Here is a 19,666-nt window from a genome sequence, read left to right on the forward strand (position 1 = left end):
CACTGGTTATAAAATACTAGAATTCATCATATCAATTGGCAAAATACTGATGTTACCGTTTTGTACCAAGAATTGATCCTCCTTGACCAGTCCAGCCTCCAACATCTCCCCAGCTGATTTCCTTTATCTTTGAATAAAAGTAAAAAAGGAGATTCTGTTAAGTAATTATCCAATTACTTCTCTTGACATGCAGCAAACACCAGGTACTACTTAATGTAAAGCTGTTGGAACAAGTTGTTGGGCACAGACAGCACCAAAAATGAACTTGACAAAGAAAGAAAACAGCATCAAGAGGTTAACTTAATTTCTCTTGAATTCTTACCAATCCCTTTCCATTCTGTCTATTTGTTCTTTCTTCCTCCAGATCATGATGAACCCTGACTCCTTGTTTCATATCATGATCCTGTTTTCACATCCTCTCCTACTGAATGTGAAACACAAATCTAGAACTAGGTCTTTGAAGTTAGTTTTGGGACCTGTGGTTCCAGCTAGGCATAGAAATCATAAGTCTTGTATCCAGTTTCTCCTCAGTATACCAACTGATGCTTAATACTTAAAACAGGAGAACAGAAGAATCTAACTCACCTGGGGAAAAAAAGAAGCTTCCTCTCCCAACAAGCACCACTGCAAAGTTTCTTATAGCAAAGGAGCACAGATGCAACAACTCATCGCATAGAATCAGCGATTCTTCTGTTATTCTGTGGAAAACCTACCATATGCTAAACATTGACCAAAATTTGAAGGCAGGATTCATCTGAACTAATTTTGTAGCTCTGTAGCATGTGATTATCAATACTTAAGATTAATCTAGACTTGAACAGTTGAGAAATACAGTTACAATTTGGGTTTTATATACCTTTATGAAATAAAGGAACTTACAGAATCAGTTCCTGCAACAGTTATGACAGAACATATCTTCTAAGAACATAAACAAAGCTGGTGGTGTGGGATGGGGTACATACTACTATGTAATCCACACATGTAATACTGACCTTCCCTCTAGCAAAACCTTCAAATCCATCAATGACAGCAAACATTTTATGGCCTTCAGTTATGCCAACTCTCACTGCAGCCCTCACTGCAGCATTCATTCCAGCTGCAGGGGCACCAACATTTAAGACTGCCACATTAAAATTAGTCTGCAAGAGAAAAAATAATATTTAATAAGCACTTTAATTCTACACCATGGTTAATTTGTCAATTGTACACAGTTGCTAAATATTGGAACATAGGAAAAGAAATTTCAAAGCCCCTAAAACCATCCATAATTTAAAGTTAACTAGGAGATACATACACATATTTCCCTACTTGCAGAGTATCACATAGAAACAAACAGTTTAAAAAAGGAACGTTTGTTTTTAAATAAGACTTTATCACATTTTCATTTGGTTTGCAGGTTAAGTTATTCAGGTGTTTATATTCTAGCTCAGCTAGGTTCAAGAAACATAAAATATCCTGTGTTATTCAACCAGTTTCATGTCATCAAAGCAGTAGTTTTTTGCAAAAACACCCAGAATAGCCAAGAAAAGAGTAGGAACTGATTCTAGCACCATAGCAGTTAGGTGTATATCATCAGTACCATGCAAAGCGGAACAGATGAAAACTTCTAAATTAAAGTATCACCCAGGTTTTTAGAGCAGCTGACAATATAGTAGTAAACAGGAACACTCGGCATCTTTCACAACACTATACATTTTCAGATTATGGCAGTTTTTAAAGCATTTCCTAACAACTCAAAGTAACTGTGCTTATACATGGTGTCTCCCCAAGTTTAACAAGTATCCCAGGTAAGCGGCTAATCTACTCAAATGGAAGAGTCTGAGATATCAGATATACATTTGTAATTTAAACTACAGGCAATGTAAGAAAGAAGGTTCTATTTAAAACATAACATGAAATAATAAATATTTTGGTATATAATGTGTATTCCATACCTATGCATTTAGTCCCCCATTTATATGGCTTTGTTATCAGTTGAACTCTAGATAAAACAACTACATCTGAATGGATGTAAGCATTACAGACTGAACAACACAAGTGGCCAAAATCACACAATCCAGCTACAAAATACTATCACGAACTTCTGCCTTGTTACAACAGACCCAACTCCAAGACCACAACAGTTTTCAAATTAAGAACGCTTTCTTCAATGGAATTACTACTTTATACTGATAAATCCAGTATCATTCAGATCATGGATTCTTTCCCAGAGGAAAAAACTTCAATACTTACATTAAGAAGAAAAATATAACAGAAAAATTACTCATAAATCTGCACTGTAAGGGTAAACAAAGCAAGAGTGCTACTGTGTGTAGAACGCTAGTAGGCATCTTTGGATTAAATTTTAACTGCAAAGAATGAAATGCAGATCTTCTGCACATGAAGTATTCCTGGAAATGGAAGGCTTATTTCCAGATAAATCACGGGCCACTGTCTTTGATTAAGAAACAGTCAGCTAGTATTAATCAATAGAGTTTCACTGACATCAGTAAGTGCTGATTTACAACAGATAAAAATATAATCCATTACCAAAAAATGAAGGTGGAACTGCAATTTATTATTTTTGTTTTATTTTTACAGCTTTGAAATTAATACTGAGAGCAAAATATAAGTAAAGAATTAAAACTTTACACGCCTGACTTTTGGGAAATTTTAACCACTCTGTATGAATTTAAATGATAGCAAGCTATGTAAGCAAAATGCAAGAAAATCAACAGCCTGAGCTTATACACTAAAATTCATCATGCTTTAGGTCATCTGCATGACCTTAAATTGTTTATAACTATTGACATGACAGAATTGTAACAATTTGGTACTGTGGAAGAGCTAGAAGTTATTAGCTTTATCCTGGAAGATGGGAATATAAAACAAAAAACCAGAACAGTTGTTAGGTAATGATCATTGAATCTCGTCCAATCAAAAAAAAAAAAGAGAAAAAAAAGACCCAAAACAGAACGTATGTGGTTTCCTTTTTAGCTCTGACACAATCAAAGGATTGTAGAAAAACACAAAGGAAACACAAGCGGCAAAATATCTGTGTGCAGCAACACTGCTGAAGCAGAGCATTCAGTAGGCTCTAGTGATCTGATCAGCTTAGCCTTTTCCTCAATTCCTGTGACATGCACATTTCATCTACTTTTTAATTCCCCATCCAACCCCTTTTATTGAATTTCACAGATTTGGCTAGTGCAGTCAAATCCAAGTAGTTAATAATTACAACCTGCCTACATTTCCTTCTAATGTCATCCATCACAAAAAGATATGGCAAAACTATTTTAAAACAAAATACAGAAGCCCAGTGCTAACAGTCCTAAATTTGCATTGGTATATTAAAAAAAAAACCACACAATAACACATACACCCCTGATCTGGCAAAGCAAATGTTGAATATCCATAAAAAAATCCTAAATTCTTTGATGTCTTGAAGGTCAAACTTAGGTCCTCTTTTTAAAAAAAAAAGTTTTGGCAGGTATATTTGAAATAACTTTGGTCTATACACTTACTTTTACTTATGTTTAGGCAAAAGTTAAATTATACTTTTAACTGGAGTTCTTTTATCATAGTCTTCCCTGAAAGCTTCCACTACGACTTTTCACGCATAACCAAGTTTCCTCTACTGTGTGAAGTTTTCCATGACATATTACACAGTAATTTTTGTCAACTAAAATAACTAGTTGTGATTATGTTACTTGCTATCCACAGAATTTCCGAACAGATGTCAACTATTCAAATTATTTTTTCCTATTTTCAATGCAATTTTTCTCCTTAATAATATTGAGAAGATACTATTAATCATTAGTCAAATATTTAATTGGAATAAAAAAATCCAAAAAAACTAACAGTAACAATCATGCAAATAAGGTAACAAATCACCACAGACCACAATTAAAAGAGGAATTAACCAGTGAGGTGACACAGTCACCAACTATGGTCAAAGCCAGAATTATTCAGTAAACCATTAATGAAAACAAAAAATCCTGAAATTTGTTTTCACACAACATTTAGTGTCTGCTTCCTAATAAATCCGAATTTCCTCTTATGCATAACTTACAAACTACAAAGAAAAGCAGCACTAAATGTCCACTGCTGTATTATGCACAGTGATTTATTAGATCAGGTAAACGTGATGCATCTGCCTCCACTATTCCATCACATGAATTCCTGGACTTACCCCTGTTCTTGAGCAGATTTACCCCTCAAAAGGAAGGGCTAGAGTTCTTTTATATTGAATCTTCCTTCTTTAACCCGAGATTTTTAGACTCTTAATCATGATTACATCACCTTTCCTTCTCTCCATGTTAAGGAACAGAGGGCATAACTAACTATTAGGACCAGACACTATAGCAATTGGGACCAGACATATATCCAAGACAGAAAGAAACTGTCTAGCAGGAAGTTTTCTAGTTAGAATGGCATTTCACTTTATTCTAATAATAACTAACATTTTTTTAAAGTTATGTGTTGCAAGCATCTTTCTGCCATTATAATATTTAACTAATTTTATAAAATATCCTATGGCATAGGTTTGAAGAGAATATTAAGGTGGGATGAGGGGGAGTGAAGAAAAACACTGTTTGTTACGATACCCCGAAAGCAGTCATGCATTGCACACTCAAAAATCCCCTTACCTTTGGAAGCTCAGCATCTGGTTTTTTGTGCGACAGTAATTTGTAGGTGTTAAGGTTGTTTTCAAAGCTCCTAAGTAAATAAGTAAATAAGATAAGTTTTTAATTTTAATAATTTTTTTCAACTCATAGTTATTTTAAAGAAACACTTGAATTTTTCAGAAGCTTTTAAAAACAGGTATGTAGTATTTGGACCAAAGTTATGACAAATGCAAAACACAATAAAAACTGGAAATGAGAGAACACTGGAAAATATTCAATCCTGTAAGATAATAGTGAGAAAATATAAAAGCCATACCTTCCACGAAGCCTCACAGCCTCAACAAATCTTCCCTCATCCATGGCTTTCTGGACTTCTTGAGTCTTGAAAACAAACAAGTTGATTACTCAATATGTTTAAAAAACACAGGAAGTTGATTATTTAATATATTCCAGTAAACAGATCATTCTGAAATAGCTTTCCAAAGTGAAAAAGAAATATTGACATTTCATAAATTTATGAGCTACCTCCTATCATAGCATAAATTACAGTGGACAGGAGAAGAACAAAGTAGCAGCAGACACCTAAAGCCTTCTGGAGGGGGGGTTGGTGTGTGTGGAATCAATGTATCTATTTTGTGTTTTCTTTTTTCAGTTTAAGCTGAACAGTTTTAGTGCAGAAACCTGACTGTTGTGTATGACATGTAAATGGATGCAAGCATCTGAAGAATTTGTTGTAGCAATAAAGAGAGAAGATCTGACATAAATTTTAAAACAAATTAAAAATATACATATTTCTTGTTTGTTGGTAGTTGGCAAATAAGTAATAACACATAGAGAACACACATGAAGTTCATTATTCCCAAATGTGGGAAATTGCTACACACATTCCCATCAGTGTTTTAATGACAACAGACAATTATTGTACACAGTGCTCTGTTGTAGTTAATGAATAACTATACATTGGCATTTTGCCAGAAACTCACCATCTGCACACACTCCATCAAAGGCAGACGGACAGCCTGGTTACCAGACAGGGACACGACACAGGCAGGGGTAGCTGGAGTAGCTTCTAAAAGGGCAAGCACAGCTTCCACACCCATACGACTTGCCTGGAAATAGATAATGATGGAATGTTCAAGCAAGCACTTAAAAGCACAAGGCTTCCAATCACAGAAATGGCCACGATTTCTCTGTAAATCAAACTGAAACAAACTATTCCTTGGTAGGTGAAAATGTCGCAGGCTGTTTAATAGTCTTAAGTATGGACAATTGTTCTTGCAGCTTTGCTTTTTAATCCTTTACATAAAGTGCTTCACTATTCTGAATTTGAGCTATTCAGACAGTTAATGTGAGATATTAATTGGATTTTTCAAGTTAATGAGGTGAAGAACTACCCCACCCCCAAATAAATAATCAAAATGTAGTTGTACCATGTGGCGCCATGAGCAATTATTTTAGGTTCACTCACCAAAATTCTGTCAAAAGCTGAAGGGGTTCCACCTCTTTGCACATGACCCAAGATAGTTACTCGAGTGTCAAAACCGAGCCGCTGAACCACAAGCTGGAAAGAATTTCAAAATACAATGGTTTTATGATCATCATTATTTTATATATGCACATGTTAGAATTACTCTGCTTCACATGCTATTGGACTAATGAAATTCTCCATATACTATACATTAGTATGCCAACAGTAATGAAAACACTACAGAAGTTAAGCCAGCCTTTAGTTTATTCCTAACCTAGGACTCAACTCCAGGTTCCTAATCTAAAGGAATCCAATTTTAGTTATTAACGGCAAAACAGTGGCTTAGATTGCAATACTTTAACTGCAGTTATAATGGCTTCATTATGCACAGTCCTCAGGCTTATAAAAACAGGTCTAAACATTATAATTAGAATACTTGAAAGAAGTTCAATTACAGTGTTTTATTCACTCCATGTTTCACCTATGTGCAAGATTACACATCCCAAAAGATTCTGAAGTGAAGATGACTTTTAGCCTTCATTAGCAAGGCTTTTAAAACTTGCAGTAAAAATTATAATAAAAAAACTATTTCATTCAGTCAGACTTTTTTTTCCATTTTCTCTGTTGCATATCAAAACCAAAGTCACAGAAAGACATCTTTTATTAATACATCTTCAGTGGAGCACATAAGGTTAGGAATAAGTAATGGATACTATAAAGCAGAAAAAAAAATTAGAAGTTATTTACAAAATCTTCTATCCCTGGTATTTATAGTTTTTGAATGTTTTAACTGGCTGAAATTTGTAGCAAGCAAGTAATGTTTCTTCCATAAATGCATAATAGCTATCTCCTGTATGTACACTTAACACCACTTGGTGCTAAATTTTACTTTGTAAAACTGCAATTCTGAATTAAGAGTCAAAGATTACTCTCAGAGTGAAAGCTATGGAAAACAAAACTTCATAGTCACAGATAAACCCCAGGTAAAGTCAAAGTGTCATAGCTCTTTCCTGCCAATGACTATTTTTCAACTTCTTTTCTTAAGGGACCCTTTCCAAGAAAAGCAGAATAATTCCAGCTCAAAAGTTTTCCTTAATCTTAGACACCAATTAATTTTTTGGCAAAGCAACCATTTAGAAGAAAGTGACAACACTTTGTCCAAAGTAGACACTATTATTTCACTGTGAGACGACTGTCATTAAAATTTTGCAAGAAATGTAACGTAAAATAGGATTATAATTACTGACTCAAGCTGATTTCAGACTCCCTACCCATGAAGTAGGTGTTCTGGACTGTTGTCTTATTTTACAAGGAGAAAAGGTTCTAATTAACTGAAATAATTCCCCCTTAAGTGGACTATGGATTCAGATAATAAAAGCACAAATATAAAATACAACCAGCAAGCTGTGTGATAAGCTACTTTACAGGAACAGATTTACTTTACAGAAATGTTATTGTTAGTAACAAGCCCCATCTTAAGAACATAACAGAAAGTGCATCATTAGGATGTTGACACTTACATCCTTAACCTTCTCTGACGTTATAGGTTTGTTGTGGCAATCAATAGCTCCTTCAGCTACAATAATAATATTCAGCCTTTTCTTTCGTGCACGATTCTATAATAAAAATAAAAGCGCATCCATATTATAAGAAAACTGAAAGAAATTTACAGCACAATTTTATAATCAGTTGCTATACATTAAGCTGCTAGGTTTTGAGGAAATTATTTCTTATACTTGGTCACTTCAGAGTTCTCACACATTTTATCTGCATACAGATCTCTTCACTGATGAAGTGAAATGTCTTATATCAAATTAATGAGGAAAGGTACACACACTGCTTATAGGGATTATATAAAACTATTGCTATAGAGTAGGTCATATATCTCTTCAAAACAATCGCAGAATGCAGGAAAGGAACTGTTTAAGATCAAATAGCACTGTGACACCAGAAGCGAAGACTTGCTGAAAGTACTGATTACATGTTTAAATCACTGTTTTCAAACAAGCATCTGCAAAGACATCAGGAAATCCCAAACATAGTAATAGATTACCTCTGAAAGCTTAACACACATTGAATCTTCCCATCCTTCTTCTGGTGGGTATTCAGGAATAAAGACCCAATCTGCACCACAGGCTAAGGCACTAACAAGAGCTAGATACCTAATAAACATAACAAATGATTAGACATTTATGGTTCAGATTTCTTGATCTTTCATAATTATAGCCGTATGAGACACAAACTGCTGAAGACAATACATACCCACAGTGTCTCCCCATAACCTCCAAAACAAATGTCCTCTGATGGCTGTAAAAATAAGAAAACAAATTAACTGTAATACTGCAACTCAGAAATCCAGCCCAAATTCTTGAAATCAGAACCCGATATCAGGAAATAGCCTGTGTTTACCACACTTACCAAACACAGAATTCAGTAGCAAAATAGAAGGCCATATTAAACAATGTATTTAAAATTGCGTATCTCCCAATGCCTCATTCATTTTCACTACTACTTTCTTCTAAAGCATGTAAGGGCAGTTAGGAGACAAGAGGTGAACATTTACCAGAAATGTAAATGGTGCAGACCCATAGTTAAGAACTGTAATGATATAGCTGTATTTAAGAAAAAAATAATTTAATTGCTTAAATTTTACCTTGGGAAGGCTTATATACAAACAGATGCTACTTTGTACTTTTCAAAGTGTGTCTGGATCTCCTCTAGAAGAGTATGTCTGGGAAAGACTAAAAAACGTTACAAAACCAAAGCCTGCCCCTAAAGCTGATGCAGCCTCTACAATTAGATGCTTGAAGTGCTGCCATGACAGGAATGATGGAAAAGCAGTTGCTAACAAAAAAAAGAAAACTGAGACACTGGAAAGATGCAGCCAAAAAGAGCTTTTATGCCCACTCTGGAAATACTACAAATACCAGTTACCTAACTTCTATTTAAAATTAGCTTGTATCCTCCACTATCATATGGCAAAAGGAAACAAGATTTGAAGCATAAACAACTGTATATTTGTTACAGTTTTCTATAATACACACAATTTACCTTTGAGCAGTGGTCATGATGGCATCCACAACTTCAATGATTCTGTGCAAGGCTGAGTCAGTACCTATGGTCATATCAGTGCCACAGAAGTCATTGTCTATGGATCCAACCATTCCCACAATGTTAAGGTAAGCATATTTCTTAACAGCCTCTTCATCAATCTTTCCTGTAAAGAAGTATCCAGAGAAAGAGTTATAAGATTTTTTTTTTTTAACAGTTTAGACATATTGCTTGGGTGCTCTACTTTTGTAAATTAAACATATCCAAAAATTAAATTATGTTTAGATATTTTAGGTAACAAGGTTAGTCAAAACTACAAACAAAAGCCAATCAAACCACCAAACAAAAGAATCCTGCATAGAACTCCTTACAGTAAGGAAGGAAACAAGAGCTTTTCAGTCCATTTCAGTGTCAATAGATTATCAAGTTTTGTAACCAACCTTAAAATCGATGGTTTGAACTTAAACAATAGCATTCAAATTGTAGTCCCGGTGTATGACATACAATGAAGAAGTAAAAGGATGCAAACTGGATGTGATTATGGGCGTATGTGAACAATCAAAAAAACATTAAATTTTTGAAGACTTCTCTTCTGCAACACTGAAAGGCTCTGATTTCCTGATTAATAAGCAAATAGAATAGAAAAGCTCCTATTCTAAGTCTTAGTCTGTGTCTCCCAAGACATCAGTGAAAATGCTGAATCATCCAAGAGTTCTAAAGGATCTCAAGGATGAAATACCTTAGCACTCAAGTGCTTAAAACTACCTTAGTATCTGTGGATTCGATGGTAGTAAATATAATGCCAATTTTTTAATATGGGATTCAAGAACTCTGTATCAGTGTGTTTAATGTCTATACTAGAGAAAATAGTAGAAACCATAATGAAAAATATAACTAATGTCCATAAAGATAAATACAGCATTCTGAAGAAGAATCAAAATGTTTTCTATGAATGTATACAATGCATTACAAACCTTTTCTAGAGTTCCAAAGGTGACTTAATGATCACATGAATAAGAGATATCTGGTTGACATATTCTACTTAGATTTGCAAAAAGCCATTGACAAGGTCTGTCCTCAAAGGATTTTGAGGAAACTAAGTAGCCACAGCATAAGAGAGAAGGCTTTAACATTGAATAAATAATGTGAAACAGAGGGTAAAAAATACGAAACAGAGGGTAGTAGTAAATGCAAATTCTTGTATCTGAGGAAGGTAACCAATGGAGTTCTACAGGGATCTGCATACTTAGCATATGCTCAGTTCAACACACTCAGCAATAACCTAGAAAAGGGAATGAGCAGTAAGGTGCCAAAGTTTACTGATCAAACTGAATTATTTGGGTTCTAAAGGTGTGGAGTGTCTGAGAAGAAATGAAGACGACTAGCAAGACAGTGAGCAGTAAAGTATCAGATGGAATTCATTGTAGATAAATGTAAACTAATAGACATGAAAAATGTACCCTAACATCACAAACAAAATAGTGCTATTTTCAGCATAATAATATAATAATGCTGTTTTCATTAATAAATCAGCTTCAATGCTCAATAGCAGTCAAAAAAAAATCAAAATATTAGAAAATATTAGGAAAAGAATAGAGAACAAAACAAAGTTCATTATACTACTGTGTAGATCCATGGTTTGCCCTCATCTTGAATACTGGGTGCAGTTGTGGTCCTCCCCACCTCAAAAAGGACATGGTAGAACTGGAAAAGGTTCAGAGAAGGGCAACAAAGATGAACAAAGGTATAGAACTTACATATAAGGAACAACTAAGCAAACTAGGACTCTTCCATCTAGAAGAGATGATGAAGGAAAAATAAGACAGCTGTAAAATCTTGAGTAGCATGCAGAGAGGAAGCAGGATTGATCATTCACTGTTTGTTCTAACGCAAAAATTATAGGACATCAAATGAAACTAGAAGCCAGCAGGATCAAAATAAACAGGAGAAGATTCTTCACAATCTTCACAATCTTCATCATTCATTGAAGCTGTATAACTCCTTGCCACACAATGTTTTCAGCAAAAATCTGTATGCTTTCAAGGAGACTGTATACATTCATGGAAAAGAAATTCATTAAGGACTGCTACCAGCATCTGGTTCAGGAAGTCCTGAAGACAGAAATGGATGGAACCTATCAGTGTATTTATGTATTATGAAAAACATATAGCATCCACACAGCATTATTTAGGCTTGTTCTGTTCTTTTACTCTTCCCTGTACATTCTCTTGGATGCTATCAAAGACAACTACTGGGCGGGATGCACTTTTAGCAACAGCCACTTAATGTTCTGATCTTAAAAAAATAATGACATATAGGCAGGAAAGCATCATAATTTAATAACAACCAAATGTGTAGCCTGATGTAGGAAAGGAATTACCATCTCAGTTTGGATTTGAGAGCAAAGGGCTTTTCAAGCAGAAGGTTCAAAGTTCAGGCCCTGAAAATTATTCATAATGGGGGGAAAAAAAGCCACACAAACAGTTGCCCAGTAACTTATTTGGCCTTTTTGAACCTTTACGGTATATAAAAGAGGATGTACAGAAATCAAAAACTATTACTTTATGAAGAACTGTGTAATTTCCTAGAATGTATGCATTTTGCTTTTTGAACTTAAGAAATGTCCTCTGGATATAGTTTGTGTGTGTACAGTTAGGGTACATAACTTCCCTGGAGATTGGATTAGAAGTCTATAGAGGGTCTAAACACAAACTTACCTTTCTGTGCCAGTTCTTCTAGCAGTCCACTCCATTCTTCACGGAACAGATTGGCACCAGTTAAGCTACCATCTCCGCCAATCACACAAAGATTAGTGATTCCTCTCTGAACCAAGTTGTAGGCTGCCTGCAGGCGGCCCTCCCGGGTACGAAAGGATTTGCAGCGTGCACTACCAATAACTGTACCTCCCTAGAAAAAGGAAGTATAACAGTTTTAATTTATTATCCAGTATTTTACTGGATTTTTTTTTAAGACAGATTAATGATGAACGGTTATTTTGTAGCATAACCTCCATCTTTAATTTTACAGTGAGTAAAAAGCAATGAAAAACAAAGAATTATCAAACCTGTGGGAAATTATGTTCTCAAGAACAGATACACACACCAGGGAAAAGGGAAAAAACACTCGAAAATGACTGATAAAGAGCTACTCTTGAAGGAAAATGTTAAACGATTTGGGATTCATTCAGTAGCATTCCAATTAATTATCTAATTATTACTTATATGTGATGACAATACTAAAAGTGGCATGGTACTAAGTAGTTAAGAATTTAGATGAATTAGCTTCAAAGCGTGACATTTTTCCCCTAATATCATGAAATATATAAACAATAGCAGAAAAGATGTATCCCTAAAGCTCAAAATTAGCATTCATTGTCATTCGACAGAATTACAGAAAGAACTGCATCCACATTTAGTGCCATATAGATCAGACTAATGTTAAATTTTCTGTTTCATTAATTTATCTGCTGTATTTATTAATATGATGTAAAGAGCTTCCTCCAAAAATTGAAGTCATTATTTTTAAAAAAAGACTGAAGCGCCCTTTCACTGGAAATTGCTGGGCATCTTGCTGAAAACAAGTTATTTACAAATCTTCTGTGTTTATGTTGTTTAGTCACTCAAGAAAAGTCTTAATTTTTGCCTTATTTACTGTCACAGTAAAAAATAAAATTAATTATGACTGCAAAAACTTTTTTCCTGCAAACAAATCTGGAGATGATTACTTCACTTTTGCACAAACATTTCCTTCACTTTAACTTATAATAAATCAGTCATGCCAATCTAAATTTGAGCTCAAATCTGTAGAGGCTGTACTGATATGATTTGCCTTATCAATAGGTGTTTTGGCTCTCAAGCCAGTCCTAGGCACTATTTTACCATCTACGTTGCAATACACAACAGCCACTAGTGGAAGAAAAAAAAAAGTGGAATAGAAGCAGTTCAGCTTTCTTCACAGACAAAAAAGTAGAAGTGTACACATGGAGATGTTCTAAAAATAATAATCAGGACTAAAAAACATATCCGAACTAGATATTTTCGTACTTAAAAAAACATAGTTGTAAGTGGAAAAGAGACTATGTATTTGAAACAACATACTACAACTTGTTCTGATTAAACAGAAATACAAGTTGCACTGAAAAATCTTTTATCAAAGCAACTAAACACATTCTTTAAGACGCATCCTCAGCTTCACTGTTGGTCTGTTGAATTCCTAGCAATCAGGCTCAGAAAGGTGTTATTCTTATAGTATGTACGCTATATACATGTATAGGATGCCTACATCCTGCTCCTGCCTATGCTCCTGTATGGCTTGGCCATAACATCTCAATTTTCTCTTAAACATAAGATTACACATTCTACAAGATAGAGAGGGGATTAAAAAACAACAAAAAAAACACAGATGGACAAAATATCTCACGGTATTCCAGGGTATTTTTTTGTTTAAAAAAATTAGAAATCTATTTTTCTCTCTGTTAACTGCTTTATGTTTATTACATTAGCTTTACAGAAAGCTCCAAAGAAACCCACGCTTCACCTGGAGGTAGTTTTCAGAAAGCTGGGCAAGCAGTAAGGCCCCTTCACCAAACATAGCATCTGCTCTGGAAGAGGTAACAACATTACCATGCTGAGGAAAAGTGTAAGGAGATCCAAATGGCCACCTTGCAGAATGTTGCAATATAAATGTACAGATAATACCAAAGTCACTGGTATTATCTGAGCTCTGGAGAACTGTACTGTAATTACACCCATTACTATAATTCTAAATCCACTTGCACAGAAAGCCAACAGGGTTTCTTAAGAAAACACTTGTCTTACACAAAACACAGTTGTTTCCTATTTTGGCCCTATAATGTCTTTTTTATTAAATATAGGCTTGTCAATATGGCTTTAGGAGGCTAATGACATGCAATGTTGAAAATCTAGGACAAAGGTTTTCAAGATTATTTCTGTGCACCAAATACAAGACCACAGAAAGATCTTTAGAAAGTGTCAAACATCCATACTGTAGAAATCAGGCTCTGCTAGAAGTGGTATGTACTGGTCGCTCAGTCATGACAGAAGTCGAATCCATAATTACAGTGGTTGCCTGGATCTAGAATTTTGGTTCCCTGTTTAAAGAGAGAGGGTTTGGGTCCCACCCCCTAACACTTACCACTTGCAGGATACTTGAAACACTTTCCCATGAAACTTCTACAATATTATCACCTCCATCAACCATTCCCTGGTAACCCTGAAGGAGAAGAAGTATTTCAGAAGTCTGATTTGAAAAACTGTGTAACATTTCCACTGCAGTAATACTCACCTTGTGTATTTAATGCAACTTTAAGTAGTTAAAAGCACTGAATAAAAAAAAAATACTCAATTTAAATGAAACAACATTCAAGCAGGCATCACATTAGGGGGAAAAAAAAGCCAAACAAACCCTTTTCCTATAAGATCAGTTCCAATGACAACTTCAAGATAAATTAAAACTGTACACAGATTACACAGCTTATAAATTAGATTGGCAATGTATTTCTCCTGTCTTAGGAATAAATATTCAATTATTTTTTAAAAACTACAAAGATGACGAACTTTGAAAAACATTATAAAATGTGCTTCCTAAAACCATAACCTCAGCCTGAGGCCATGATCTTCAAAAAATATCTACCTTTGTAACACTTTGTATACTTTTTCCCCCAAGGTAGGTATAAGCAAAACAAAATAAAGAGCAACAACCAAAAATTTTTCATAAAGGAAGAAGAAATCAGGTCATGTAACCTTTATTCTTTTTTGGAGGCAGTTACACAATAAATAGATGAAAGAAGTTTAGTAGAAAAATACAACTTTTACTGATGCATTTAAGAAATCCTTAATACCTTAACGCAAATGGTCTTCAGAAACCAATGCATACTGTAATATAGAAAGAACTACACTTAGTTGAAAGAAGAAAACTATCCAGTGAGCAGCTGAAGGGTTTTGTTATGACTGGCTTTTACCCTGCATAAATACTAGCAGAAAGATAGTGACAATTACAGATTCTTTCCCATTAGGTGATACTGTGAACACTGATTTAAAAAAAAGAAAATACAGCAAAGTTCTAACCTCGAAAAACCTAACTGATATAGACACCAGAATAAAACTAGAGTTACCATTCAATTTTTTGACATTTATTTAAATCCAAAGGGAAAAAAACACCCTAGGTTAAAGAAAACAAACAAAGCCCCACCAAACAAAAATAAACATGACCATGTTTATGTCTCCATTTTTAGATTATGTGTACATATGGATAATCATGCTGAGGAACAACTAGTTAACCTTTCTTCTGTATGCAGTTCTTGCAAGACCGTACATACTTAGTTTTAGGGTTCTCAATAATACATCAGGTGGAACTAGAAATAAAAGGGAGTTTAGAAGACAGCTAAATGGACATTATAAACTGGAGACACTTACTTTGGCACAATCCAGAGTATACACAGATTTTATTCAGTAAGCAGTAACTTGGAAACATACTAAGCCTACACTGTCTTAAAAAGCCATATATAGTGTATGAATACTACATCATCTTGGAGTCTCTCACTAGCGTGACAGGATAAGAATATAAAGCTAACATGGACAGCGAAAGTACGAATTACTCAAACTAAGCTTTCTAGGATTCTAGGGGAAAGCATAAAAATTTCTGCTCAGTGAGACCTGACTAATGAATTACATATAAAATGGTCGAGTAATAGCAAAGAAACAGCTAGGTAGAAAACTATCTGTCTCTCGAATTTCTGTCATTCAACAGATCTTTTCACTATTTTATACACTCTCCAGATAACTTCGATATGTATCTAATGTATACACATACTGCCTTGTATACTAATGTATACACATAATGACTTGAAGCTAAGACATTATTTGCACAATTCCGTCAAAATTAGAGCAAGTTGGAAAAGAAATAGTGCTTAATCTACGTATCAACTTAGGTTTTTTTTTCCCCTCAGGCAAAGTGCAAAGATCTTCAGACAGAAACATTCCAGTGGATCCAACAGAGCTTGATGAAGGCTAATAAACTAGTAAGTTCACTTATCGCAAGTTTGCTTGTTTTTTGTTTTTAAAGCAAAGAATCCCATGTTCCTTATATCACTCAGTAATGGATTGAAAGCTTTTCCTATCGGTGTTCCTACTGGCAACTACAATAACACAAAGATTCATAGGCAACAAATCCTGAAAGAATAGTGTGATGTTGCATTGTAACTCAGTTTGTAACACTGACTATAGTAAGCTGTACTACAAGCTGAAAAAAATATATACAGTTCACATATTTGTTCCAATCATTCACCCTTCATTTTTACTTGAGAGGAAAAAATAAGAAAAGTGGATCCAAGAAAGTATTACATACAGTAAATATATACCTATCATGAGACTCATGGATGAAAATTCCCAATTTGTACTTTATTAACAGATCTAAAACACAGGGAAAAGCAAATGGATAAACAACTATTTGAAATTGTCTGTAAGACTTGAAACACCTTACAGCTAGGCTAAAGATGAGCTAAGACAAACTCCTGCACCATGCATCTTTAAAGTAGAAAGAACTCACGCGTTCTGGTCAGGAGTCCACATCAGTTCTACTTTCTCTGTGTAGACAAGCGAGAATAGGGGCTGCATTAACAATTCCTCCCACTACAAGGTAAGGACAGGGAGCTTTCGGATCAGGCCTGATCCATTTTAGTTGTCACATTAGTTTCTCTTAACTCAGTTCTGCTTGCCAAGTAGCATAAGCTAGCTCTGAACAACGTAGCTAGAATTTCCACGCTGTTCTTCTATACCATTAAGAGATAAAAAAAACATAGAATTAAAACAGCTTTCTAGAAAAGCTATAGGGAAAAAAAAGATGACCAATTATAATTGAAGTATTAATAATGATCATGATTTCTATTTATCCTTTTAGTTAAACACTGATGCTAACTTGGGTACTGGGCAATCCATTTTAAAGGTGGAATCTAATTTGAAATATTTTATCAAATAGTTCAACACTGTTACAATTGTCTGGTTACTGAAAATTACTGGCAGATGTGCATTCAGACCTTAATAAAGAAGAGACCTGTCAATTTACATTAAAAAAAACTTACTTAGATTCTAAAAATAGCAGCTTGGGTACTAAGATATTAAAACTACGGGGCAAGAATGGAAAAAAGCAAACTGTCAAAAATACAGCAAGTACTGTACTTGAAGATCAACCCCATTTTACGCTTATTCCTTCTTCTACCCAAAATCTGAATATTCAAAGATGAACAAGAGGAAATCTCTGTGGGTCATATGTTCACAGGGTGCATACATATACACTGTAACTCCTGGAGAGACTGGCAGAGACAGCAAACCTTGCTTCTAGTCTTGACTCTACAAGAAAAAGCTTTAGAAAAAGAACAAGCCATCTTCTGGTATGTTACATGCGAGACATTTGGGGCTTTAACAGTTATTTAAGTTTACTTACTGAGCTTTTTTAGCTATTGCTCAACAACGTAAAGTATTAGCATCACTGAGTGCACAAACCACCACATAAAAGACATGAAGTTTTCCTCACAGAAATCCATGACTGCCGTACCACTGCATTTCCAATGCTGGCCTCTTGAGAAAAAGATTCTTAATCAAGATGAAGAATCTAAAAGTTCCATAGCTTAGTAGTAAGAGCACGCATCCACTGGGAACTATGTGCTTCAATCCTGGAAAAAGGGCAGGTTATTTGTATTATATATTTAAGACCTCAGTTTCTAAAATGAATTGCCATAAATGAGAGGCATCACTCCTTCTCATTCTCAATTAAAAAAAAAAACCAAAAACAAAAAACCAAAAACAACTTAAGTCACTTCTGATTAGTGAAAAAATTTAAACTAGCCTCCTAGAGCAGCCTGGTCTAGATCCCAGATTTTCACAGCATGAGTGAAATAAGTCCATGGGTATTCAAATTTTAATTCAGATTGGGGTAGATTTGAGGAATAATGTGATGCTAGTCAGTGAGGGTGACTACAGACTGTTATTGTACTAAAATTAAATACTACAAGTTGTTAACATGAATAAAATATGAAACTAGGGCAACTGCATAGAGTAAGCACTGTTTCCATGAATTAATAGTAAAATTTTCAAATGTGCTAATTTCAATAAATTAAGATAAAATTTAAATTGTATAGCTATAAAATCCGGGTTTTATATAAACTATATAAATTATATAATAATTATAGTTTTTATATAAACTATTTTATAGTTTTAATTTTCATATGAGTTGGGGGGGTGTTTTTTGGTTAGGTTTTTTTTTTTCCTTCTTCTTTTGGGAATCAAAGTATGTCCAAATAGCCCTTGAATTCCAATATCTAAATGTTTCTTTCTTTGGGCTTTGGTAAACCCAACTTAAAAAAAGGCTAAAAAATTATTTATATCTAGTTCATTGCCAATTTTTATTTATTTATCTTGGTAATCTCTCATCACAAAACGAAGCAAAATGGAATTAGAAAACAAAAGGAAAATAGAGTTATCTTACTTAGAATATGGAGCTAGTTTGGGCCACATCTGTGGAAGACAGATGGGTTTACAGTGCAAAAAGAGTTCTTATGACGGAGAAAGTTACAGGAGAAAAAGAGCATACGACAGCTAGAGCAAAATAGGCCTGAGAAGGCCGAGACCTTTAACCCCATTTTTTGGCTCCAAATAAGAAAACATTTTTCACCTTTCAGATGTTGCCACTTCAGTGTTTTCTTCACTTTTTCAGAACAGCTTCAATACAAGTATCCCTTTACTTTGACATGTGTGTCTAGTTAAAATGCCTCCTTAAAATGTAGGCTAAAAACATACTATTCTCATTGCTTAACACACTGAAGTCTGCATTTGATAAACTGTAATTTAGAAGGACCTTATTAAACGTAAGGAATAAAATAACTTCAAGTATACACAAAAATACCTCCCCTCTGTATACATCATACAAAGACTTATAATAGGGATCGTTAGTGACAAGTCTTACCCAAAGATTTTTACCTTCCACTACACTTGTCACCTGCATCTGTTTCCTATTTCAAAGTGCTGAAATTAAATAGTTGTTTCATTTCAAAGCTTGCAACAATGTTTCTCTGAAGTACTTAAATGCATTGTGAAAGAAAACTGTCTTCATATTTTACTTAACACAGAGTCAGAGAGGAAAAAAGCTTATCATTCAGTACTTCCTGAAACACAGAACTGGATGGACTAATCTAGAAGCAAAGATCTCTTTCAGAGCTATTACCCATACTTACAGCGAAATGTGCATTTTTCTCCCAGACTACACTGTTACAATGAAGATAGAATGACAATATATAATGGAAACTCAAAACTCCAACACTGACTTGATTTTTACAATCAATTTTCATTCAGAAATACCTGTGACTTCACATTGGCAAAGTCTAGCAATTAACAGAGGAACGTGATAGAAAAATTACACTATTTAAGTTCAAAAAAACAGAAATATCCAAATTTCTCTGGAAATTTATCACTGAATACACTCTGTGATACAAAACAGTTTTTAGAAGGTGACAAAAGTAAACATACTG

The 19,666-nt window shown here is 34.4% G+C and overlaps 1 protein-coding gene across 1 annotated transcript in view; it reads right to left on the reverse strand.

The window, feature by feature from the left end:
* PFKP (phosphofructokinase, platelet) overlaps window positions 1–19,666 on the reverse strand; it is a 47,195-nt gene that overhangs the window by 17,058 nt on the left and 10,471 nt on the right. The window contains exons 3-14 of the mRNA XM_009325560.1: window positions 14,281–14,358; window positions 11,844–12,033; window positions 9,127–9,292; window positions 8,338–8,382; window positions 8,129–8,237; window positions 7,596–7,691; window positions 6,076–6,168; window positions 5,591–5,716; window positions 4,924–4,988; window positions 4,629–4,698; window positions 993–1,139; window positions 57–127 (exon numbers count right to left, since the gene is read on the reverse strand). Coding sequence (XP_009323835.1) covers window positions 57–127; window positions 993–1,139; window positions 4,629–4,698; window positions 4,924–4,988; window positions 5,591–5,716; window positions 6,076–6,168; window positions 7,596–7,691; window positions 8,129–8,237; window positions 8,338–8,382; window positions 9,127–9,292; window positions 11,844–12,033; window positions 14,281–14,358 — 1,256 coding nt within the window. The remainder of the gene's footprint in view (window positions 1–56; window positions 128–992; window positions 1,140–4,628; window positions 4,699–4,923; window positions 4,989–5,590; window positions 5,717–6,075; window positions 6,169–7,595; window positions 7,692–8,128; window positions 8,238–8,337; window positions 8,383–9,126; window positions 9,293–11,843; window positions 12,034–14,280; window positions 14,359–19,666) is intronic.

Source organism: Pygoscelis adeliae, unplaced genomic scaffold (assembly GCF_000699105.1).
Source record: "Pygoscelis adeliae isolate BGI_AS28 unplaced genomic scaffold, ASM69910v1 Scaffold175, whole genome shotgun sequence".
Taxonomy (NCBI): domain Eukaryota; kingdom Metazoa; phylum Chordata; class Aves; order Sphenisciformes; family Spheniscidae; genus Pygoscelis; species Pygoscelis adeliae.